Raw genomic sequence first — 19,503 nt, 5'->3', positions numbered from 1 at the left:
ATATCCATGCGCTACTTGAACCCATTGATAAACGTGAACCACAATTAATTGACTGAGGTTGCAGTACCTACAGCTTCCACAGGGTGTCTAGAGTCTTGTCATTTCCCTTCGAGTTTTTTCTTGGTCAAACACATACAGGACACCGTATCTAATCCGGTCTAGGACCGGATATTTTCGTTGAGTTTCTAGCCGGACATTTTTCCAGACGGACAGCTAATAATCTTTACATCGCCTCCTGATGAATTTTATCGCTTATTAACGTTTACTAATACCTAAAGTTGCATTACAAACGTATTTCGAAGTGTTTTGTGAAAGTTTATCGTCGACTTTTTGAATTTTAAAAAATGACGTTACGTTTTGAAACGATGTTTTTTTCGTTTATCACACAGTCTACATATAACGATATCTAGGCTTTATATGGACCGATTTAATCGAAATAAAGACCCAAATAGTGTTTATGGGACATCTAGGAGTGCCAACAAAGAAGATGGTGAAAGGTAATGAATGTTTTCTATTTTATTGTGCGGTTTGTGTAACGCCGAAATGCTAATTATTTTGTTTACGTCCCCTGTGGGTCTTTTGGGGTGTTGCATGCTATCAGATAATAGCTTCTCATGCTTTCGCCGAAAAGCATTTAAAAAATCTGACTTGTTGCCTGGATTCACAACGAGTGTAGCTTTAATTCGATACCCTGCATGTGTATTTTAATGAACTTTTGAGTTTTAACTAATACTATTAGCATTTAGCGTAGCGCATTTGCATTTCCAGAGCTCTAGTTGGGACGCAAGCGTCCCGGGTAGAAGCAACAGGTTAAGAACAAATTCTTATTTACAATGACGGCCTACTCCGGCCATGCCCTAACCAGGACAGCACTGGGCCAATTGTGTGCCTCTCTATGGGACTCCCAATCACCGCTGGTTGTGATACAGCCTGGAATCGAACCAGGTCTGTAGTGACACTTATTGCACCGAGATGCAGAGCCTTAGACCGCCTCGCCACTCGGGAGCCAAGATTAAAGCAGGCGTTAATCATGGGCTTTGCTACACAGAAAGCAGCAGTTCCATTGTCAACACTTTGATTCAATCACTAGACATCAACATCTTTGATAACACCATATAAGTATCATTAGCTTTTAAAACAATTCAATCCATTTTCTTGTATCATATTTTGGTCCAGAGTGAGGCACTCTCTCCACTAGTCTACCTACTGTTCCTGCAGTGAGGAGGATTCACCTTCATCATCAAAAGTTTTCATCATTTATCTGCAGATAATCACCAAAAACCCTACCAGTATGCAAATTAGGGAGTCAAATGAACAGCTCTCTTTCCGATGCGATTCAGGAGGCTACTAACAAGTCAGGCACTTTAAAGTCGCTGTCTGGCAAGTCCCGATGGACTTCATATCAAAAACACAAATGAGTACTTTAGTTTACTTGTCCCGAAGCGATACTATGGATACATAACTAGGTTGTATGATTTCTGAATGGTAAGGACATATGAGATTGACTTTATTCAGTCAGTTCAACACCTTTTCTAAACTAGTCAAGCTTGCCGTTCGTCAGTCAAATCACAGTAAGCCTATGCGCCAGCATTTCGTGGCTGCAGATGAAACACGCAAAATAAAATAAATGAATGTGCCAGAAAACAGGCTAATTGGATTTCGACTCACCATTACCATAAATGGAACATGCAAATTGACGCACACAGAAGACGTAGGAGCATCATGCTCCCCTCCCTCCGCGTAAAGAAATGTGACTGCAACCACAGCGTACACAACACACACACCCAGGTACCGGGGGCCCTGTCATCGCTCACTTTGTGACTGACAGGCACCTAGACTATCAATAGATCGCTAGAAGATGCATAGCGGGAGAGGGCTCGGCTGACTTCTTTTTTTCTGACTTGGCAAATTGTTTAAAAAAAAAAGTAGCCCAGTTAATTTAAGTGGAAAAAGTACCCGGCTGAAAATGTGTATGTACCCGGCTGTATAGCCGACAGCCGGTGCTAGTGACCTTGCTCCTCTTTAGCCCGCTTCCTCCCCTGGATAACTGTATCATTACACTGAAGCATTACTGTAGCATTATAGCTGTCTTATCCCCTATAGCGTCTATTGAAGTGATCTGGGCTGGCTTTCACTGGCTTAAGTTGACCCATTATGTAATTAAGTCATTACGAGCTGGGATGGGATGGAGAAAAAATAAATTACTGCAATAGGGATCACACTACTCTACTACGCTGCTGTAGTTCTATGGCATGGCTGTCTGTCTGTCTGGGGAAAGACAGTATTGTACATGCTGGGGATGACATTGATCGACTCATTGGGCTACGGAGACAAAGGCCAATGAAAGGGTATTTGTACTGGGGTTATACAGTTCCTTGGCTTGCATTATCATATGGCATAACCATTTAGCCCTCCTAGAATGGTATTGCTAGCCATTTACACCTAAAGTGGTTGGGGAAACATTGAACCAGAGAAGATTGAAAAGGATCAACTTGGAGAGAAGGTAACCGTGGACGGTACAGAAGAATCCCATAACTACTTTCCATGGTGCTGTCTGGAGTCCTACAAGGATGTTACTCACCCCAGACGCAGGGTAGGCCGTCCAGCCTAGCTCAGCCGTAGCCACCCGTGTGTCCATCAACGTTTCTGAGAGAGAGAGAGAGAGAGAGAGAGAGAGAGAGAGAGAGAAACAGGTTAGTCAGTTATAAAACAAAGTATGTTGTCGTACATTCTCACTCCTGCCCCATGGTTGAGGTTAAGCCATGAATGAGCACTTTGATGAGTTTTACTGCAGAAATGACCAGAGTTCTGTTCCAGAAAAGAACACCTGATGACAGAAAGTAAATGGACCTCCTCGACTTATCCTCAATTTCCACTTCTCTTCTGTTTGGAAAAAGAGAGATAGAACAAAGAGTAGAATTTCTCTTTTGGAGTGGAATGTTGAGGACCAGTAGATTCTAGCACTAGAGTGCTGAACATTATCTCACTGTGTGTGTGTGTGTGTGTGACTCTGTCTGTGTGCGTGTGTGTGCACACTGGGTGTGTGTGCGCACTGGGTGTGTATGCAGAGTGTGTGTGTGCTGAGTGTGTGTGTGTGCTGAGTCTGTGTGTGTGCGCGCGAGCGCGCGTGTGTGTGCTGAGTCTGTATGTGTGCTGAGTGTTTGGGTGCTGAGTGTGTGTGTGCTGAGTGTGTGTGTCTGCGCGTGTGTGTGTGTGTGTGTGTGTGCTGAGTGCTGCGCTTTGTCCCATTGTTTACCCAGCGTGATTTCTCTCATCACTGTAGAGGGCTCTCCACAGCCGACCAGGCCATTTCCACTCACGTGTTTACTTAAGAAACACCATCAGAGCACCGACAGCCTGCTAGTCTGGCCAGAGGGAACACACTCTGGCCATAGTTCACTGCATATACTGGATAGAACACTGGTCACCCAGTGGTACTTTACTGCTGTGTTGGAACAATAGTGTGCACTAACCCTGTGGGTCTCAAAGACCAGGGTTTGTGACCACTGGTATAGAACAATCAAAAGGTGAACAGAGACACACCCACTCACCTACTCGCCACGTGTCATTATGTCAAATCAGTTTGCATTACTCCAAAACAAATGAATTGCCTACACCCACATCTGGCCTTAATGGCCATGTACTCTTATAATCTCCACCAAAAGGATGGGTATCCCCCTCCCCCCTCACTCTCTACCTCTCCCCCTCTCTCTCACCCTAACTCTCCCCGACACCCCGCAGACAAATAGTCCTGGCACCAGTCCTGAGGCATTTGTCAGCCCGTGTTGATTCATATCTGCAGCGTTGGCACGCCGTCAGTGTCACTAAAAGCTGATATTGTTCCAGGCAAGAGAAGGCGTCTTGTAGGAAGTCACCCAAACAATAGTTTGCCATCTTGGTAAATCTGGTGCCAACTGCCAAGGACCCGATTGTGTTTGTTGTCTGAAGAAATGAAAGTGGTGAGAATATAGCAGGAAGATGTGATTTCGGGAAGATGTGATTTCGGGGGTTGATCTAGGGATGGAAACACACCCTTAAACTGATCAGACTTATTTTAACTGACCTCAACCAATCCTAATACGATTCCTTAATCTAAACCATATCTTATGTCAAGATTTATTTTCTCTTAACTGATTGTGAAATACTGTTGGTGAGAAATGGTGAGAATAGCATAGTGCAGTTGATTGATGGGTGAGCAGAAGACAGTAGAGGGTGGTTTCGGTGCCAATCTCCTCTTCCCTGTCAGAAACTGTCCACAGAGCACCAAACCAATTAGCCCTGGTGGTGATTCAGCTAAAGGATTCTGCTGTGGTACTACTGTAGTGCAGACACACACACACACACACACACACACACACACGCAAGCGCACACACACCAATCTCCCATGTTCTTTTGCGCTGACAGCCTTGTTCACACTGGGTTTCCATCAGGCAATTTCAATTTCTCCTCAGATAAAGCTTTGGTCTGTCACCACTGTCTGCTTGTTTTGTCTGTCTGTCTGCCTGTCTATCTGTCCGTCTGTCAAGACTGATGGAGCTTTACGCACCAGCCACCAGGCTCTGTCACGGGGCCTGCATCCATGGGCTTGCTCAGGGGAAATCACTGAGGCTTTAGTCAAACCCCAAGGAGATTGGAAAAGCCATTTCCCCGTTCCTTTTGAAGAGGGAGGGAGGGGTTGGGAGTAGAGGGGGTAGTGAGGCAGGGAAAGGCAGGGATGGAAGAGGAAGGAGAGAGAAATGAGTGAGGAGGGGAGACTGAGGATTTGAAACGGAGGGAGGTAGGGCAGGGGGAGAGGTCGAAGGCCCCTGGGGGGGACCCATCGTGTCATGTGGCTAGCCCCCATTAGCAGAGTCTCAGTGTGACAGATGAGTGAATGAGGGACGCTACAAGGACATTAGAAGATGGGCTGGACTGAGGTCCCATGGGGTGAGGAGAGAGAGTGGGTCCTCCTTATGCCACAGCTCGGGCACCTGTCCACTGCTCATCCCTCTGTGGCTTGACAACGGTGATCTAATAATGGAGAATATCGAATGGAAATGTTCAATGTCGCATGAAAGTGCTACAATGCACACTTGCTCGCTAACCGTCCCAATGTAGCGAGACCGATGTCCCAGTTCTCTAACATGGCATCCCAGACTTCTTTTCCTTACGAGTGGATTGACAAAACATTTCATCATAATTGTTTCCACATGGCTGTTACCAAGCTGTTGGGATATCCTAAAGGCTAAGATACCTCCCCGTTCCCTGCCAGTGCCAACCCTGTCCCTCCACACTAGGCTAATTGTTTTAGTGCTATAAAAGCCCCATAAAACAATTTTGTCCTCTTTTCTTCCAGCGTAAAATCACCCGGCAATTAGACCTGACCACATCTAACCATGCCTCCCTGCTCACCATTCAGCCCTTAGCACCCAGGATCCCTCAGTGGAAGAAAATAGGAGGCCTTTCTTGTCCTCCGCTTCGGAGCTCAATAGTGTTTCCCTGTGTTTTACATGTTGCCTCGTCAGCGTTACCTGCATCAGGGAGATACATTGAAAACAGCAGGTTTCTAAGCAATTCCGTCTGGAACGAACTGATACACCTACGTTAGTGTTTTGGGTTGTTCAGTGTATTGTATTTGTAAACTATGCGAATACTTATCAATCCATAGCAAGAACAATAGAAAAGTATAGGCTTTAATGTATAAAGTCATTAAGCTGGCAGCAAGGCCAGAAGGCCATATTGAATGGAATGGATCAGAGAGGATTTGTTATAATAGAATGATTCAGGAATGGCTGGTCCTTTGTTCAATGTGTGTATCATTCGTTACAGCCACCCGCCACACCAATTAAAGTGAATCAGTTGGTTTGCTATAGTTCAGCCCAGTGCTCATCACTGCTCAGTATAACTGGGCCTTCTAGGGTGTGTACAGGGGAGAGAGGATTCAATTTCATCTATCTGTAGAATATGGACAATAGGCTTATCGTTGATCGTTGGTGTAATTGTTTGCTGCTATAATGAGCCTCCACTCTTCTGGGAAGGCTTTCCTCGAGATGTTGGAACATTGCTGCGGGGACAGCCACAAGAGCATTAGTGAGGTCGGCCAATGATCTTGGGTGATTAGGCCTGGCTCGCAGTCGGCGTTCCAATTCATCCAAAAGGTGTTCGATGGGGTTGAGGTCAGGGCTCTGTGCAGGCCAGCTAAGTTCTTCCACACCGATCTCAAACAAACTATTTCTGTATGGAACTCGCTTTGTACGGGGGCATTGTCAAGCTGAAACTATAAAGGGCCTTCCCCAAACTGTTGGAAGCACAGAATCCTCTAGATTGTCATTGTATGCTGTAGCGTTAAGATTTCCCAGCACTGGAACTAAGGGGCCTAGCCCAAACCATGAAAATCAGCCCCAGACCAGTATTCCTCCACCACCAAACGTTAAAGTTTGCGTTATGCATTAAGGCAGGTAGTTTTCTCCAGGCATCCGCCAAATCCAGATTTGTCTGATGGACTGCCAGATGGTGAAGCGTGATTCATCACTCCAGAGAACATGTTTCCACTGCTCCAGAGTCCAATAGCGGAGAGCTTTACACCACTCCAGTCGACACTTGGCATTGTGCATGGTGATCTTAGGCTTGTGTGCGGCTGCTCGGCCATGGAAACCCATTTCATGAAGCTCCCGACGAACAGTGCCTGTGCTGACGTTGCTTGATAGTGAGTGTTATAACCGAAGACAAGACTATTTTCACACGTTACACGCTTCAGCACCTGGTGGTCCTGTCCTGTGAGCTGGTGTGGCCTATCGCTTCATGGCTGAGCCCTTGTTGCTCCTAGATGTTTCCACTTCACAATAACAACACTTACAGTTGACCGGGGAAGCTCTAGTAGGGCAGACATTTGATGAACTGACTTGCTGGAAATGTGGCATCCTCTGTCGGTGCCACGTTAAAAGTCACTGAACTCTTCAGTAAAGGCCATTCTACTACCAATGTTTGTCTGTAGAGATTACATGGCCGTGTGCTCGCTTTTATACACCTGTCAACAACGGGTCTGGCTGAAATAGCCAAATCCACTCATTTGAAGAGCTGTCCACAAACGTTTGAGGGAGGGAGGTAGAGAGGGAGGTAGAGAGGGAAGTAGAGAGGGAGGTAGGGAGGGAGGTAGAGAGGGAGGTAGAGAGGGAGGTCGAGAGAGCAAAGAAAGGGAGGACTACTGCGACTGCATTCAACATTGATGAGGCTCCTGCGTCTGCGATCGATACCTCCAGCCCTCTTCACACAATTACACGTCAGCACAGCAGCTCGCATGATGCATTACAGTGGACACGGACGATCACCCGTTGCCAATAGGAGCTGCAGGATCCCATTTATACACATACTGTAGGTAGCCTATAAGGAAAGCCAATACAAGACACAGAAGAGACAAAGGAGAAAAAAACTAACGCCACTGTGTTGTTCAGTGTTCAGATACAGGTTGAGGAGGGTTGTCTGGTGAATTGTCACCGGTATGTGACAGAGTGAGGGGCCGGGAGTGTAATTTTCTCCTTTGTGGTGATGCCTGTATGCAGAGTGGGGTCGATATGACATGTGGTGCGGCGGCTTTTGGCTGCTCACTCTTCCTCTGCCAATACGGCCACAAATTCTCAGAGGGCCCCCACCCCCCACACCCCCAACCCATATTTGAATCCCCATCCCTCCACCCCTCCTTCTCAACCCCCCTTTCTGGTCAACTGTAGGATGAGAGCATTTTGTGAGTCAATATGACAATCTGATCCAACATTAGGTCACCTTCTTCATGTGATTACTACTGTCTGAAGAATGTCAACGCTGAGGATTAGAAATAAAAAAAGGGGGGAGATTTTTGCTGAACAAATGGAGCGGAGGCTCCCTGCCTATCATTGCCTTATGGCCGCCAATGGGGAAGCCATTCACTCACAGACAGCACTCTGGGAAATTAAAACCGGAGAATGGGATTGGTCGAAATGTCGTTACAGCAGAGTCCCAGGCTCTTGCGGGCGCTTATTGGATTCCAAACCAACATCATGTTTCAGGATCGGTTGAGCCGAGCCCTGGTGGCTACGTGTGAACACTTTGAGCTGATTTGGGATCATGGGGGTTTAATGGTGGAACATGAGGAGATTCTGTTGGAACATTGCTTTTGGACAAAGAGAATACGAAGCAGTGATAAAACAACGTGAATCACCACATTAGGTCCAAAGTAACGTCCATTTACATCTCTCTCTGTCTATTGCCTCCATTTCAACGTCTGTCATACCCATTTTCACCAGCCTTATCCATCAACGTCAGTTGGGAGTATATTGCAGATTGCCATTCATGTCATTTCTCAATAGACAGTTATGGCAGTGTGGTTCATCGATATAAATTGAAATCTGAACAGACAATCATCTTGAGACGTTAGGTGACAGAGAGGAAGTGAAGGGATTACGCGTCTCGCACCACTGAGCTAGGAGACACGGCTAAATGAATAACCTCTCACACACGCAGGCGCACACACGCACCCGCCCGCCCGCGCGCACACACACACACTTATCACCCTGTGCAGGGAGACGCAGTCACACATCGTCGAGTCTAAGTGAAGATACATTTTTTTTCCGTTTGAAAGGAAAGACTGACTCACCGTTGCAGGGAGAGGGGGAGAGAAGGAGGGATGGGGGAGGAGAAGGGAAAACGACAGGAGGGGGACAATATCACACCACCGAGAGCTAGGGAAATCTTGGGGGTGTGAAAGATAGGAAAGAGGGAGAAACACAGCGGGCTCTTCAGAGGAGAGGAGCAGGTGAATCACACGGTGCTTGGCACCCATGTGTTCAGACCTCTGTTAGGGAGACTAACCGTCTGAAGTAGAAAGGCAACTACTCAAATACCTGTTTCATACTCTTGTCCAAATCCCTACTTACACTGGCGACGTCACTGAACAAACAATACTATGCTGTGGTAATCTCTCGATTCAAAACCTGGCCAGCGGGACAAACGTCTCTATGTCCCTCATGAGAAAATTGTTGTAGGCCAGGACAAAACAGGAGAACACAGAACCAGACAGCCCCCACAGAGCTAGCCTATAGCCAGACACAGGTAACCAGCTAGTAGCTACACAAGAGTAGACAGTCTAGTGACAGATACTCATGCATATCCTAATGGTCAATCAGCTTCTCTACAACCGGTGCAGCACCACTCAACATACCCCCTCGCAGCTGTGTATCTCTCCAGCTCCATCTATCTCTCTTTCTCGCTCTCTCTGAATTTCACTCATTTCCTCATTTATCTCTCCCTCTCTCTTGTCCCCGTTCTCAGCCCCCACCCCTTCCTCCTCTCTCTCTCTCTCTCTCTCTCTCTCTCTCTCTCTCTCTCTCTCTCTTTCCCTTCTCTCTCTCCATCCCCTTCTCTCTCTCCATCCCCTTCTCTCTCTCCATCCCCTTCTCTCTCTCCTTCCCCTTCTCTCTCTCCTTCCCCTTCTCTCTCTCCTTCCCCTTCTCTCTCTCCTTCCTCCTCTTCCTCTCTGGTCAGAAGAAATTATGCCACATCATTTGCATTCATTAACATTTCAGAAAGAGTGATCTTTAGAAACACTGCTGCCGGAGAGTGCCATCTTTAATTCATCACAAACACCCCCACTTCCTCCTCACGCCATCCCCCTCTCCTGTCCTCTACTATCCCTCTCCTTCTCCCCCATCCTACCCTCCTTCCCCTCTTCCTGCTGTCTTCCATACTTCCTTTCGCCCTGCTGTCACACACGCACACACACACACACACACACACACACACACACACACACACACACACACACACACACAGTTGAGGGTCTCCGATCCTCAGACAGGCTCTCCAGCGACCCTGTGCTCCGGAACTTATTAGAAAAGAAATGTGGCTTCCAATTAGACCAGTCGTCCTCTGCCTGCGACAGGCAGCCTATACCCCATTGGCATCTATCTCCATTTCTCACACGTAAACACACACACACACGCACACGCACGCACACACTAACACACACACACCCTCTCTCTTACACACTCTAAAACACACACACCCTCTCTCTTACACACACAAACACACACACTTTCTTTAATCACACTGTCTGTGGACCTCCAGCCTCAGTCTGGTTTTCAAGGCCATAATTAGTAGCATTCATTCTCCAGCTATCTACCTGACCTTTAGAGAAAGCAATGACCATTCCATTCAGAAACACACACTCACTTTCAGCCCCATAGGAGTAGGGCAGGGCAGACCCCCATCTCTGAGTCTATACTATTTGTGTGTGTGTGTGTTGTGTGTTTATTGTGTAGATCACTGCTTGTGTATGCTGGCGTGTATTCAATTGTGTACAATCTAGCCTTAACATAGAAGATAACTTCCTTTTAATGGTAATAGTTTCCTGTCTCTCTCTGAGAGGAGAACGCTGTGATAGACCAATAGGTGTCAGCGAGGGCACAGTGACTCATCTGAAGGGAAGGGATCCACCAATCAATGGAGGTGAAATTACAGCCACATTGATTCCGTCTTTATGAGAAGAGAGCATTGATTGGATGGATGCACATATAGACTGAAATGAAGAGGAGATAAGGGGTTGTCCTTATTTACTCTCATAAGATTGCCTGACTGAAAAGAGGATATGTCCAATAGACAATAAGTTAGGCACACACACACACACACACACACACACACAAGATCCATTCAGCTTGATACCATAGCATGTCGGTGACTAATCTTTTGCTATAGCCCTGAAGAACCACATTGTTAGATGTTTATAAGAGGCCCGGCTGTTTACTGTAGTGTTGAAAAATCTAAAAGGTATTTGATACCATGCCACCAATGGCATTACAATGCCTAACTGTGATCCTCCGACGTGAGGGGTAGTAGTTAGATCAACTCAATGGTCTTTGGAGTCATAAGAGAAAGGAAGGCATCTTATCCACTGCATCAATCTGTTGTTCAGTTTGATGAAAGTGAAATTGAAAATTGTACTATGCAGGGTAAACCACATGAACACAATCTAGTGAAAATATATTATTCTATGTACAGACAAAACTGTTCAAACTTCATATCAATCTCTCTTTCACAGTGGAGGAAAGCTGATATTCCCCTGGATGGGTATACCGAAAGGGTATTCCCGAGTCTGCCAAGCATGAATGGGAACGCCACCGAGGGAATTTCAAGATCCCATAAGCAGGCTATCATTTCCCGTGTTCTCTCAGGGACCAATCAAAACACATCATTTCAGCAACACTGTCCCCTCTGGATGTATAAACACTGCTCAACGATGTTTCAGACTGAGTTATACACACGAGACACACACACACACACACACACACACACAAACTTCAACGGACCATTGCAAGTTACTGTACAAGCAGACAAAGTATCACGAGTTAACCATTTCTAAATCAGGACATGGAGACATGCAGAGACCTAAAGAAAAAGTCCTTCCATCAGCATGATGCATGCATATACAGTCTATAACAATGTAAAAGCAACACGCAACAACTTCAAAGAATATACTGAGTTACAGTTCATATAAATCAGTCAATTGAAATAAATGAATTAGGCCCTAACCTATGGATTTCCCGTGACTGGGAATACAGATATGCATCTGTTGGTCACAGATACCTTTAAAAAAAGGAAGGTGTGTGGATCAGAAAACCAGTCAGTATCTGATGTGACCATTTGCCTCATGCAGCGCGACACATCTCCTTAGAGTTGAAAAGGCTTTTGATTGTGGCCTGTGGAATGTTGTCCCACTCCTCTTCACTGGCTGTGCGATGTTGCTGGATATTGTCAGGAACTATAGAACGCGCTGTCGTACACGTCGATCCTGAGCATCCCAAAAATGTTCAATGGGTGACATGTCTGTTGAGTATGCAGGCCATGGAAAAACTGGGACATTTTCAGCTTCCAGGAATTGTGGACAAATCCTTGCAATATGGGGCCGTGCATTATCATGCTGAAACATGAGGTGATGGTGGCGGATGAATGGCACAAGGATCAGGATCTCGTCACGGTATCTCTGTGCATTCAAATTGCAATCAATAACATGCAATTGTTTTCGTTGTTCGTAGCTTATGCCTGCCCATACCATAACCCCACCTCCACCATGGTGCACTCTGTTCACATTGTTAACATCAGCAAACCGCTCGCCCACACAACGCCATACATGATGTCCGCCATCTGCACAGTGCAGTTGAAACCGGGATTCAACAGCAGTCAGGTCAAAACCTTGGTGAGGACAACAAGCACGCAGATGAGCATCCATGAGACCGTTTCGGATTGTGCAACCTCACAGTTTTTTCATCAGCTTTTCTCAGACCATCCTGCAGGTGAAGAAGATGGATGTGGAGGTCCTGGGCTGGCGTGGTTACACGTGGTCTGCGGTTGTGAGGCCGGTTGGACGTACTGCCAAATTCTCTAAAACGACGTTGAAGGTGGCTTATGGTACAGAAAATAACATTGTTTTATTGTCCCCAGCACAAGGTACAGCTGTGTAATTATCATGCTGTTTAATTAGCTTCTTAATATGACACCTGTCAGGTGGATGGGTTATCTTGGCAAAGGAGAAATGCCCATTAACAGGGATGTGAACGAATTTATCCACAACATTTGAGAGAAATAAGCTTTTTGTGCTTACGGAACATTTGTGGGAACTGCCACACCTGTCAGGTCACTAACAAGGATGTAAACACATTTGTGCACAACATTTTTGAGAAATAAGCTTTTTGTGCATATATAACATTTTGATTTGTGCACGGGGCACTGTCATGCTGAAAGACAAAAGTGCCTTCCCCAAACTGTTGCCACAAAGTTGGAAGCACAGAATCGTCCAGAATATCATTGATGCTGTAGCATTAAGATTTCCCTTTACTGGAGCTAAGGGGTCCAGCCCGAACCATGAAAAACAACCCCAGACCATTATTCCTCCTCCACCAAACTTTACAGTTGGCGCTATGCATTGGAGCAGGTAGCATTCTCATGGCATCCGCCAAACCCAGATTACATTTACATTTAAGTCATTTAGCAGACGCTCTTATCCAGAGCGACTTACAAATTGGTGCGTTCATCTTAAGACATCCAGTGGAACAGCCACTTTACAATAGTGCATCTAAATCTTTTAAGGGGGGTGAGAAGGATTACTTTATCCTATCCTAGGTATTCCTGAAAGAGGTGGGGTTTCAGGTGTCTCCGGAAGGTGGTGATTGACTCCGCTGTCCTGGCGTCGTGAGGGAGTTTGTTCCACCATTGGGGGGCCAGAGCAGCGAACAGTTTTGACTGGGCTGAGCGGGAACTGTACTTCCTCAGTGGTAGGGAGGCGAGCAGGCCAGAGGTGGATGAACGCAGTGCCCTTGTTTGGGTGTAGGGCCTGATCAGAGCCTGGAGGTACTGAGGTGCCGTTCCCCTCACAGCTCCGTAGGCAAGCACCATGGTCTTGTAGCGGATGCGAGCTTCAACTGGAAGCCAGTGGAGAGAGCGGAGGAGCGGGGTGACGTGAGAGAACTTGGGAAGGTTGAACACCAGACGGGCTGCGGCGTTCTGGATGAGTTGTAGGGGTTTAATGGCACAGGCAGGGAGCCCAGCCAACAGCGAGTTGCAGTAATCCAGACGGGAGATGACAAGTGCCTGGATTAGGACCTGCGCTGCTTCCTGTGTGAGGCAGGGTCGTACTCTGCGGATGTTGTAGAGCATGAACCTACAAGAACGGGCCACCGCCTTGATGTTAGTTGAGAACGACAGGGTGTTGTCCAGGATCACGCCAAGGTTCTTAGCGCTCTGGGAGGAGGACACAATGGAGTTGTCAACCGTGATGGCGAGATCATGGAATGGGCAGTCCTTCCCCGGGAGGAAGAGCAGCTATTAGCAGATTAATTATTAATTATAGCAGATTAATCCGTCGCACTGCCAGAAACTAAGATTCGTCCATCTGACTGCCAGATGGTGTAGCGTGATTCATCACTCCAGAGAGCAGGTTTCCACTGCTCCAGAGTCCAATGGCAGTGAGCTGTACACCACTCCAGCCAACGTTTGGCCATCGAAACCCATTTCATGAAGCTCCCGACAAAAAGTTGTTGTATTCTTGTGCTGACGTTGCTTCCAGAGGCAGTTTGGAATTCGGTAGTGAGTGTTGCAACCGAGTACAAACGATTTGTACGAACTAAGCACTTCAGCGGTCCTGTTCTGTGAGTTTGTGTGGCCTATCACTTTACGGCTGAGCTGTTGTTGATCCTAGACGTTTCCACTTCACAATAACAGCACCTATAGTTGACCGGGGCAGCTCTAGCAGGTCATACATTTTACAAACTTCCTTGACGATACCAAGTTGAAGGTCACTGAGCTCTTCAGTAAGACCATTCTACTGCCAATGTTTGTCTATGAAGATTGCATGGCTGTGTGCTCAATTTTATACACCGGTCAGCAATGTGTGTGGTTGAAATGCCCGAATCCACAAATTTTAAGGGGTGTCCACATACTTTTGTATATATACAGTCCAGTCAAAAGTTTGGACACAGCTACTCATTCAGGGGATTTTCTTTATTTTGACTATTTTCTGCATTGTAAAATAATAGTGAAGACATCAACACTATGAAATAACACATATGGAATCATGTAGTACCCACTAAGTGCAAACCAGTTGGGAAGGCATATCGCTGCAGAATGCTGCTAAAATCACAGACAGTGTCACCAGCAAAGCACCCCCACACCATCACACCTCCTCCTCCATGCTTCACGGTGGGACCCACACATGCAGAGATCATCCGTTCACATCCTCTGTGTCTCACAAAGATACAGCGGTTGGAACCAAAAATCTCAAATTTGGACTCCAGACCAAAGGACAAATTTCACCGGTCTAATGCCCATTGCTCGTGTCTCTTGGCCGAAGCAAGTCTCTTCTTATTATTGGTGTCCTTTAGTAGTGGTTTCTTTGCAGCAATTCGACCATGAAGGCCTATTTCACACAATCACATATTCTCTGAACAGTTGATGTTGAGATGTGTTATTTGAACTCTGTGAAGCATTTATTTGGGCTGCAATCTGAGGCTTGTAACTCTAATGAACTTATCCTCTGCAGAAGAAGTAACTCTGAGTCTTCCTTTCCTGTGGTGGACCTCATGAGAGCCAGTTTCATCATAGAGCTTGATGGTTTTTGCAACTGCACTTGAAGAAACTTTCAGTTCTTGAAATGTTCCGGATTGACTGACCTTCATGTCTTAAAGTAATGATGGACTGTCATTTCTCTTTGCTTATTTGAGCTGTTCTTGCCATAATATGGACTAGTTCTTTTACAAAATAGGGCTATCTTCTGTATATCACTCCTACTTTGTCACCACACAAATGATTGGCCAAACTCATTAAGAAGGAAATACATTCAACAAATTAAAAACAAACTTTTAACAAGGCACACCTGTTAACTGAAATGCATTCCAGGTGACTACCTCATGAATCTGGATAAGATAATGCCAAGAGTGTGCAAAGCTGTCATCAAGGCAAAGGGTGGCTACATTGAAGAATCTCAAATATTAAATATATTTTGATTTGTTTAACACGTTTTTGGTTACTACATGTGTTATTTCATAGTTTTGATGTCTCCACTATTATTCTACAATGTAGAGAATAGTAAAAATAAAGAAAAGCCCTGGAATGAGTACGTGAGACACCTTGACTTTTTCCACATTTTGTTACGTTAAATCCTCAGCAATCTACACACAATACCCAATAATGACGAAGCAAAAAAAGGTTTTTAGAAATGGATGGAAGAAGAATGGGAGAAACTCCCCAAATAGAGGTATGCCAAGCTTGTAGCGTCATACCCAAGAAGACTCAATGCTGTAATCGCTGCCAAATGTGCTTCAACAAAGAACAGGGGCAAATGGTCTGAATACTTAAGTAAATGTCATATTTCAGTTTTTTATTTTGAATAAATTAGCAAAAATGTCTAAACCTGTTTTTGCTTTGTCCATATGTGGTATTGTGTGCAGATTAATGAGGGGAAAAAACAAATGTAATACATTTTAGAATAAGTCTGTAACCTACCAAAATGTGGAAAAAGTCAAGGGATCTGAATATATAGATATAGATATAGATAGAGTGTATTCGGAAAGTATTCAGACCTATTGACTTCATCCACATTTTCTTACGTTACAGCCTTATTCTAAAATTGATTGAATTGTTTTTGTTGTTGTGGTACAGTAGAATTCTGAGGGTTCAAGTCGGACGTGAATACCTCACCACTAAATCAGATCAAGAAAATCAATACAAGAATAAACGTTTCAGACTATATGAGAGAAAGAAAAGAGAGAGAGACGAGAACTAGACAGAGAGTGAGCAAGGAGGAGAGAGATAAATAGAGAGAGGGAGAGAGAGAATAGACATTTCAACTTTGTCTGTCTGTTCAAATATCTCAGCACCTCTCACCCAACTACCCTGAAAACCTAAGCTCTCTACACTTACGGTGCCTTCTGAAAGTATTCAGACCCCTTCCCAATTTCCACATTCTGTTACGTCACAGCCTTATTCTAAAATGGATTAAATCATTTTCTTCCCTCATCAATTTACCCACAATACCCTATAACGACAAAGAAACATTAAACATTAAGACATTTTTGCAAATTTATGAAAAATAAAAATGTGAAAAACCTTACTTACATTGTAAAGGGTCTAAATACTTATGTAAATGTCATATTTCAGTTTTACATTTTTTATAAATTAGCAAAAATGTCTTAAAAAAACTGTTTTTGCTTTGTCATTATGGGGTATTGTGTGTAGATTGGTAAGGGAGAAAAAAAAACATTTAATCCGTTTTAGAATAAGGCTTTAATGTAACAAAATGTGGAAAAGGGCAAGGGGTCTGAATACTTACCGAATGCATTGTATGCTTGGCCAAACAACAGCCATTAAGCTATTATCCAGATGGAGTTAATGGTCGCCTTACTAGACTCCCTAAAATATAAGAACCCTCATTTAGAGTAATATGACCTCAGCAAGCCTGTCTAGTACAGTACCTGGTCCTTTACTGTAGTAGAACGATGTAATTACTATCAACATCCAGACTGGACACAGCACAAACACTCCTTATGAGTGAGACTATGAGATTATATGGGCTATGGTTCACTGTTTTATACCACAAGGCTCTCAAGTATTTGGCTTCCTTCCCAGACCCCACACACACCTTCTGCCAATCTCTCTCACTAACTCTCCTCTCTCACTCTCTTCCCTTCCTATGCTCTTTCAATGTTGTATATGTCCTCTCTCTCTCTTTCCCTCTCTCCTCCCATCGCTGTCCTCCCTTCCCGCCCAACATCAATCTCCGTTTCACCACTCTTTTCCCTGTCCTCCCTCTTCTCCCTTTCTTTTACAAGTACAGTAATCGTATGGAAAAGAGCAGGTTTTGTAGAAAACACCGGCACATAATGGAAACTGCACAACAAGAACAAAAGGAATACACACAGGCAATGTTCCATCTAATTCCATCCATTTGACATGAGCCGTAGGGTCCTGGAGGCACTGCATCACATTGCTACATTGCTTCAATGCATTATGATGCATTTCGTAAAATGCCGCCAGTTTCAAATATATGACCCATTTCAGGAAGCTAGGCGTGTGTTGCACGTCACTACTTCACAGGAGAGGCATTCGAACGTAAACATGTCTTTTTTAAATCAGAATACATTTATAGGCAGAAATGCCTTCTGGAACATTTGGAACTTTCATGTGATTTAAATGCAAATAAAATTGTTACATTACGAGCCTAGTTGGTTTAGCCACAGAAAAAGGCAGGAACCTTCCCGCTAACCATGATTGCTGGGCGTGCCGAGTGGGCTGGGCGTGCCGAGAGATGAGTTCGGATTGGTCTGCAATGTAGCACGATTATTTCATGGAGAACTGCAAAAGTGATGCATGGGTGGTTCCTCCTTTAAAAGTCGTGAGCTTACACCGTGGGACTTAGAGCTACCCAGAGTCACCTGGGGGAGTTAGAGCACTCTTTATGCATTTTGGGTCCCAAGGTTTTTACATGACCAATCATCATATCGAGTGGTTCCAATGACGAATTTGACGTGAGCCACCCGTCCCTGTTGACTTTATGGCTGACAAAAGCAAATGTAAGTAATTATAACGTCATAACGAGTCAATCAAAAAATGTACAATTGAGAGGAATAGGCTAACATTAACATTAACCATTAACATTAACTAGCTAACATTAACCAGCTAGCTAGCTAGAGTTATGACATGAGTATGAAATTGTAATTCGTGTTGTTTAATGTTTTAGGGATTCCTGAGAAAACCAGGCTGTCGTCTTGGGAAACAGTGGATGTAAAGAATCTAGCTAGCTAAAGCGTTTACTGCAAATTGAATGTACAAAAAGGCCAAGGACTAGATAGTGCATTTTTTTTGCTACTACTTTCACCACTTTTAGTCTTGAAACCTTTGGTTGTTTACTACAATACACTACCTTACTCACTCTGTTTAGCACATGGCCTCACATGTGAATCCTTAAATAGATGATTGTGGTTAATGGGTGTAGACAAAGAAGAGCTCTCCAATAGGTGTACTAAAACATTCAAGGACCATTTTCACAAAAGTGGGGTTACAAGTTCATTAACTTTCAAAGCAGAATTACTTTCCCATTGTTCCTTAATCCCTTAAAAACACAATTTCAAATTTTGCTGCATAATACCGAATCAAGGTGATGGGTCACATATGTAGAGAATAAGCATGACTCTGAAAGTCCAACCTCGTGTTGATTTTGGAGAGCTGGCATGGAGAACATGACAATGGAACTAGAGTGGTTAACCTCAGTTTGACCCTCTCATCACTGCAACTACACAGCAGGTTCTGCTCAAACTGACACACACACACACATACACATACCCACACACTAATCCAAGAGCCCATTGCGTAAGGCTGTTGGGGGCAGTGAACCGTGCTTGATGGGTTATCCTGGGTGAGTTACAGTGTCTTTGTTACGACCAGAGCAGGAAATAGTGCTGAGTAAACACGTCGAAGTCATCTCAATTACCTCTCCTCTCACTGCAGGCCTCTGATTGAAACAATGATAATCATCATTAGTAATGGAAGTGTTTGTGTGTGTGTGTGTGTGTGTGTTTGTGTGTGTGTTTGTGCGTGTGTGTGTGTTTGTGCGTGTGTGTGTGTTTGTGCGTGCGTGCGTGCGTCAATTTCAGGATTACATGCTGTACAGTGGTGTGTGGAGTGAGAGAGAAACAGAGCATGTCTGTCTATGTGAGTATAAAGTATGAGAGAGAGAGTATATTATCTACCTCACTTGCTTTGGCAATGTTAACACATGTTTCCCATGCCAATAAAGCCCCTTGAATTGAATTGAATTGAGAGAGACAAAGTGAAAGGGAGGGGGGACTGTGTTATGTGTGTGTGTCACAGACGACGCTCTGTGATTCGCTTGGCTGGGTTTTATGTATAATGAACAAAACTATAAACGCAACATGTAAAGTGTTGGTCCCATGTTTCATGAGCTGAAATAAAAGATCCCCAAACATTTTAATTCGCACAAAAAGCTT

The 19,503-nt window shown here is 44.7% G+C and overlaps 1 protein-coding gene across 2 annotated transcripts in view; it reads right to left on the bottom strand.

Moving 5' to 3' along the window:
- LOC115114339 (ephrin type-B receptor 1) overlaps positions 1-19,503 on the bottom strand; it is a 341,327-nt gene that overhangs the window by 240,026 nt on the left and 81,798 nt on the right. For both annotated transcript variants that reach the window (XM_065013371.1, XM_065013372.1), the window contains exon 2: positions 2,582-2,646. In XM_065013371.1, the coding sequence (XP_064869443.1) occupies positions 2,582-2,646 (65 nt within the window). The remainder of the gene's footprint in view (positions 1-2,581; positions 2,647-19,503) is intronic.

This window comes from Oncorhynchus nerka, linkage group LG9b, assembly GCF_034236695.1.
Source record: "Oncorhynchus nerka isolate Pitt River linkage group LG9b, Oner_Uvic_2.0, whole genome shotgun sequence".
NCBI lineage: Eukaryota > Metazoa > Chordata > Actinopteri > Salmoniformes > Salmonidae > Oncorhynchus > Oncorhynchus nerka.
The sequence above is the reverse complement of the archived record's forward strand: the minus strand, read 5'-3'. Positions and strand labels throughout refer to the sequence as shown.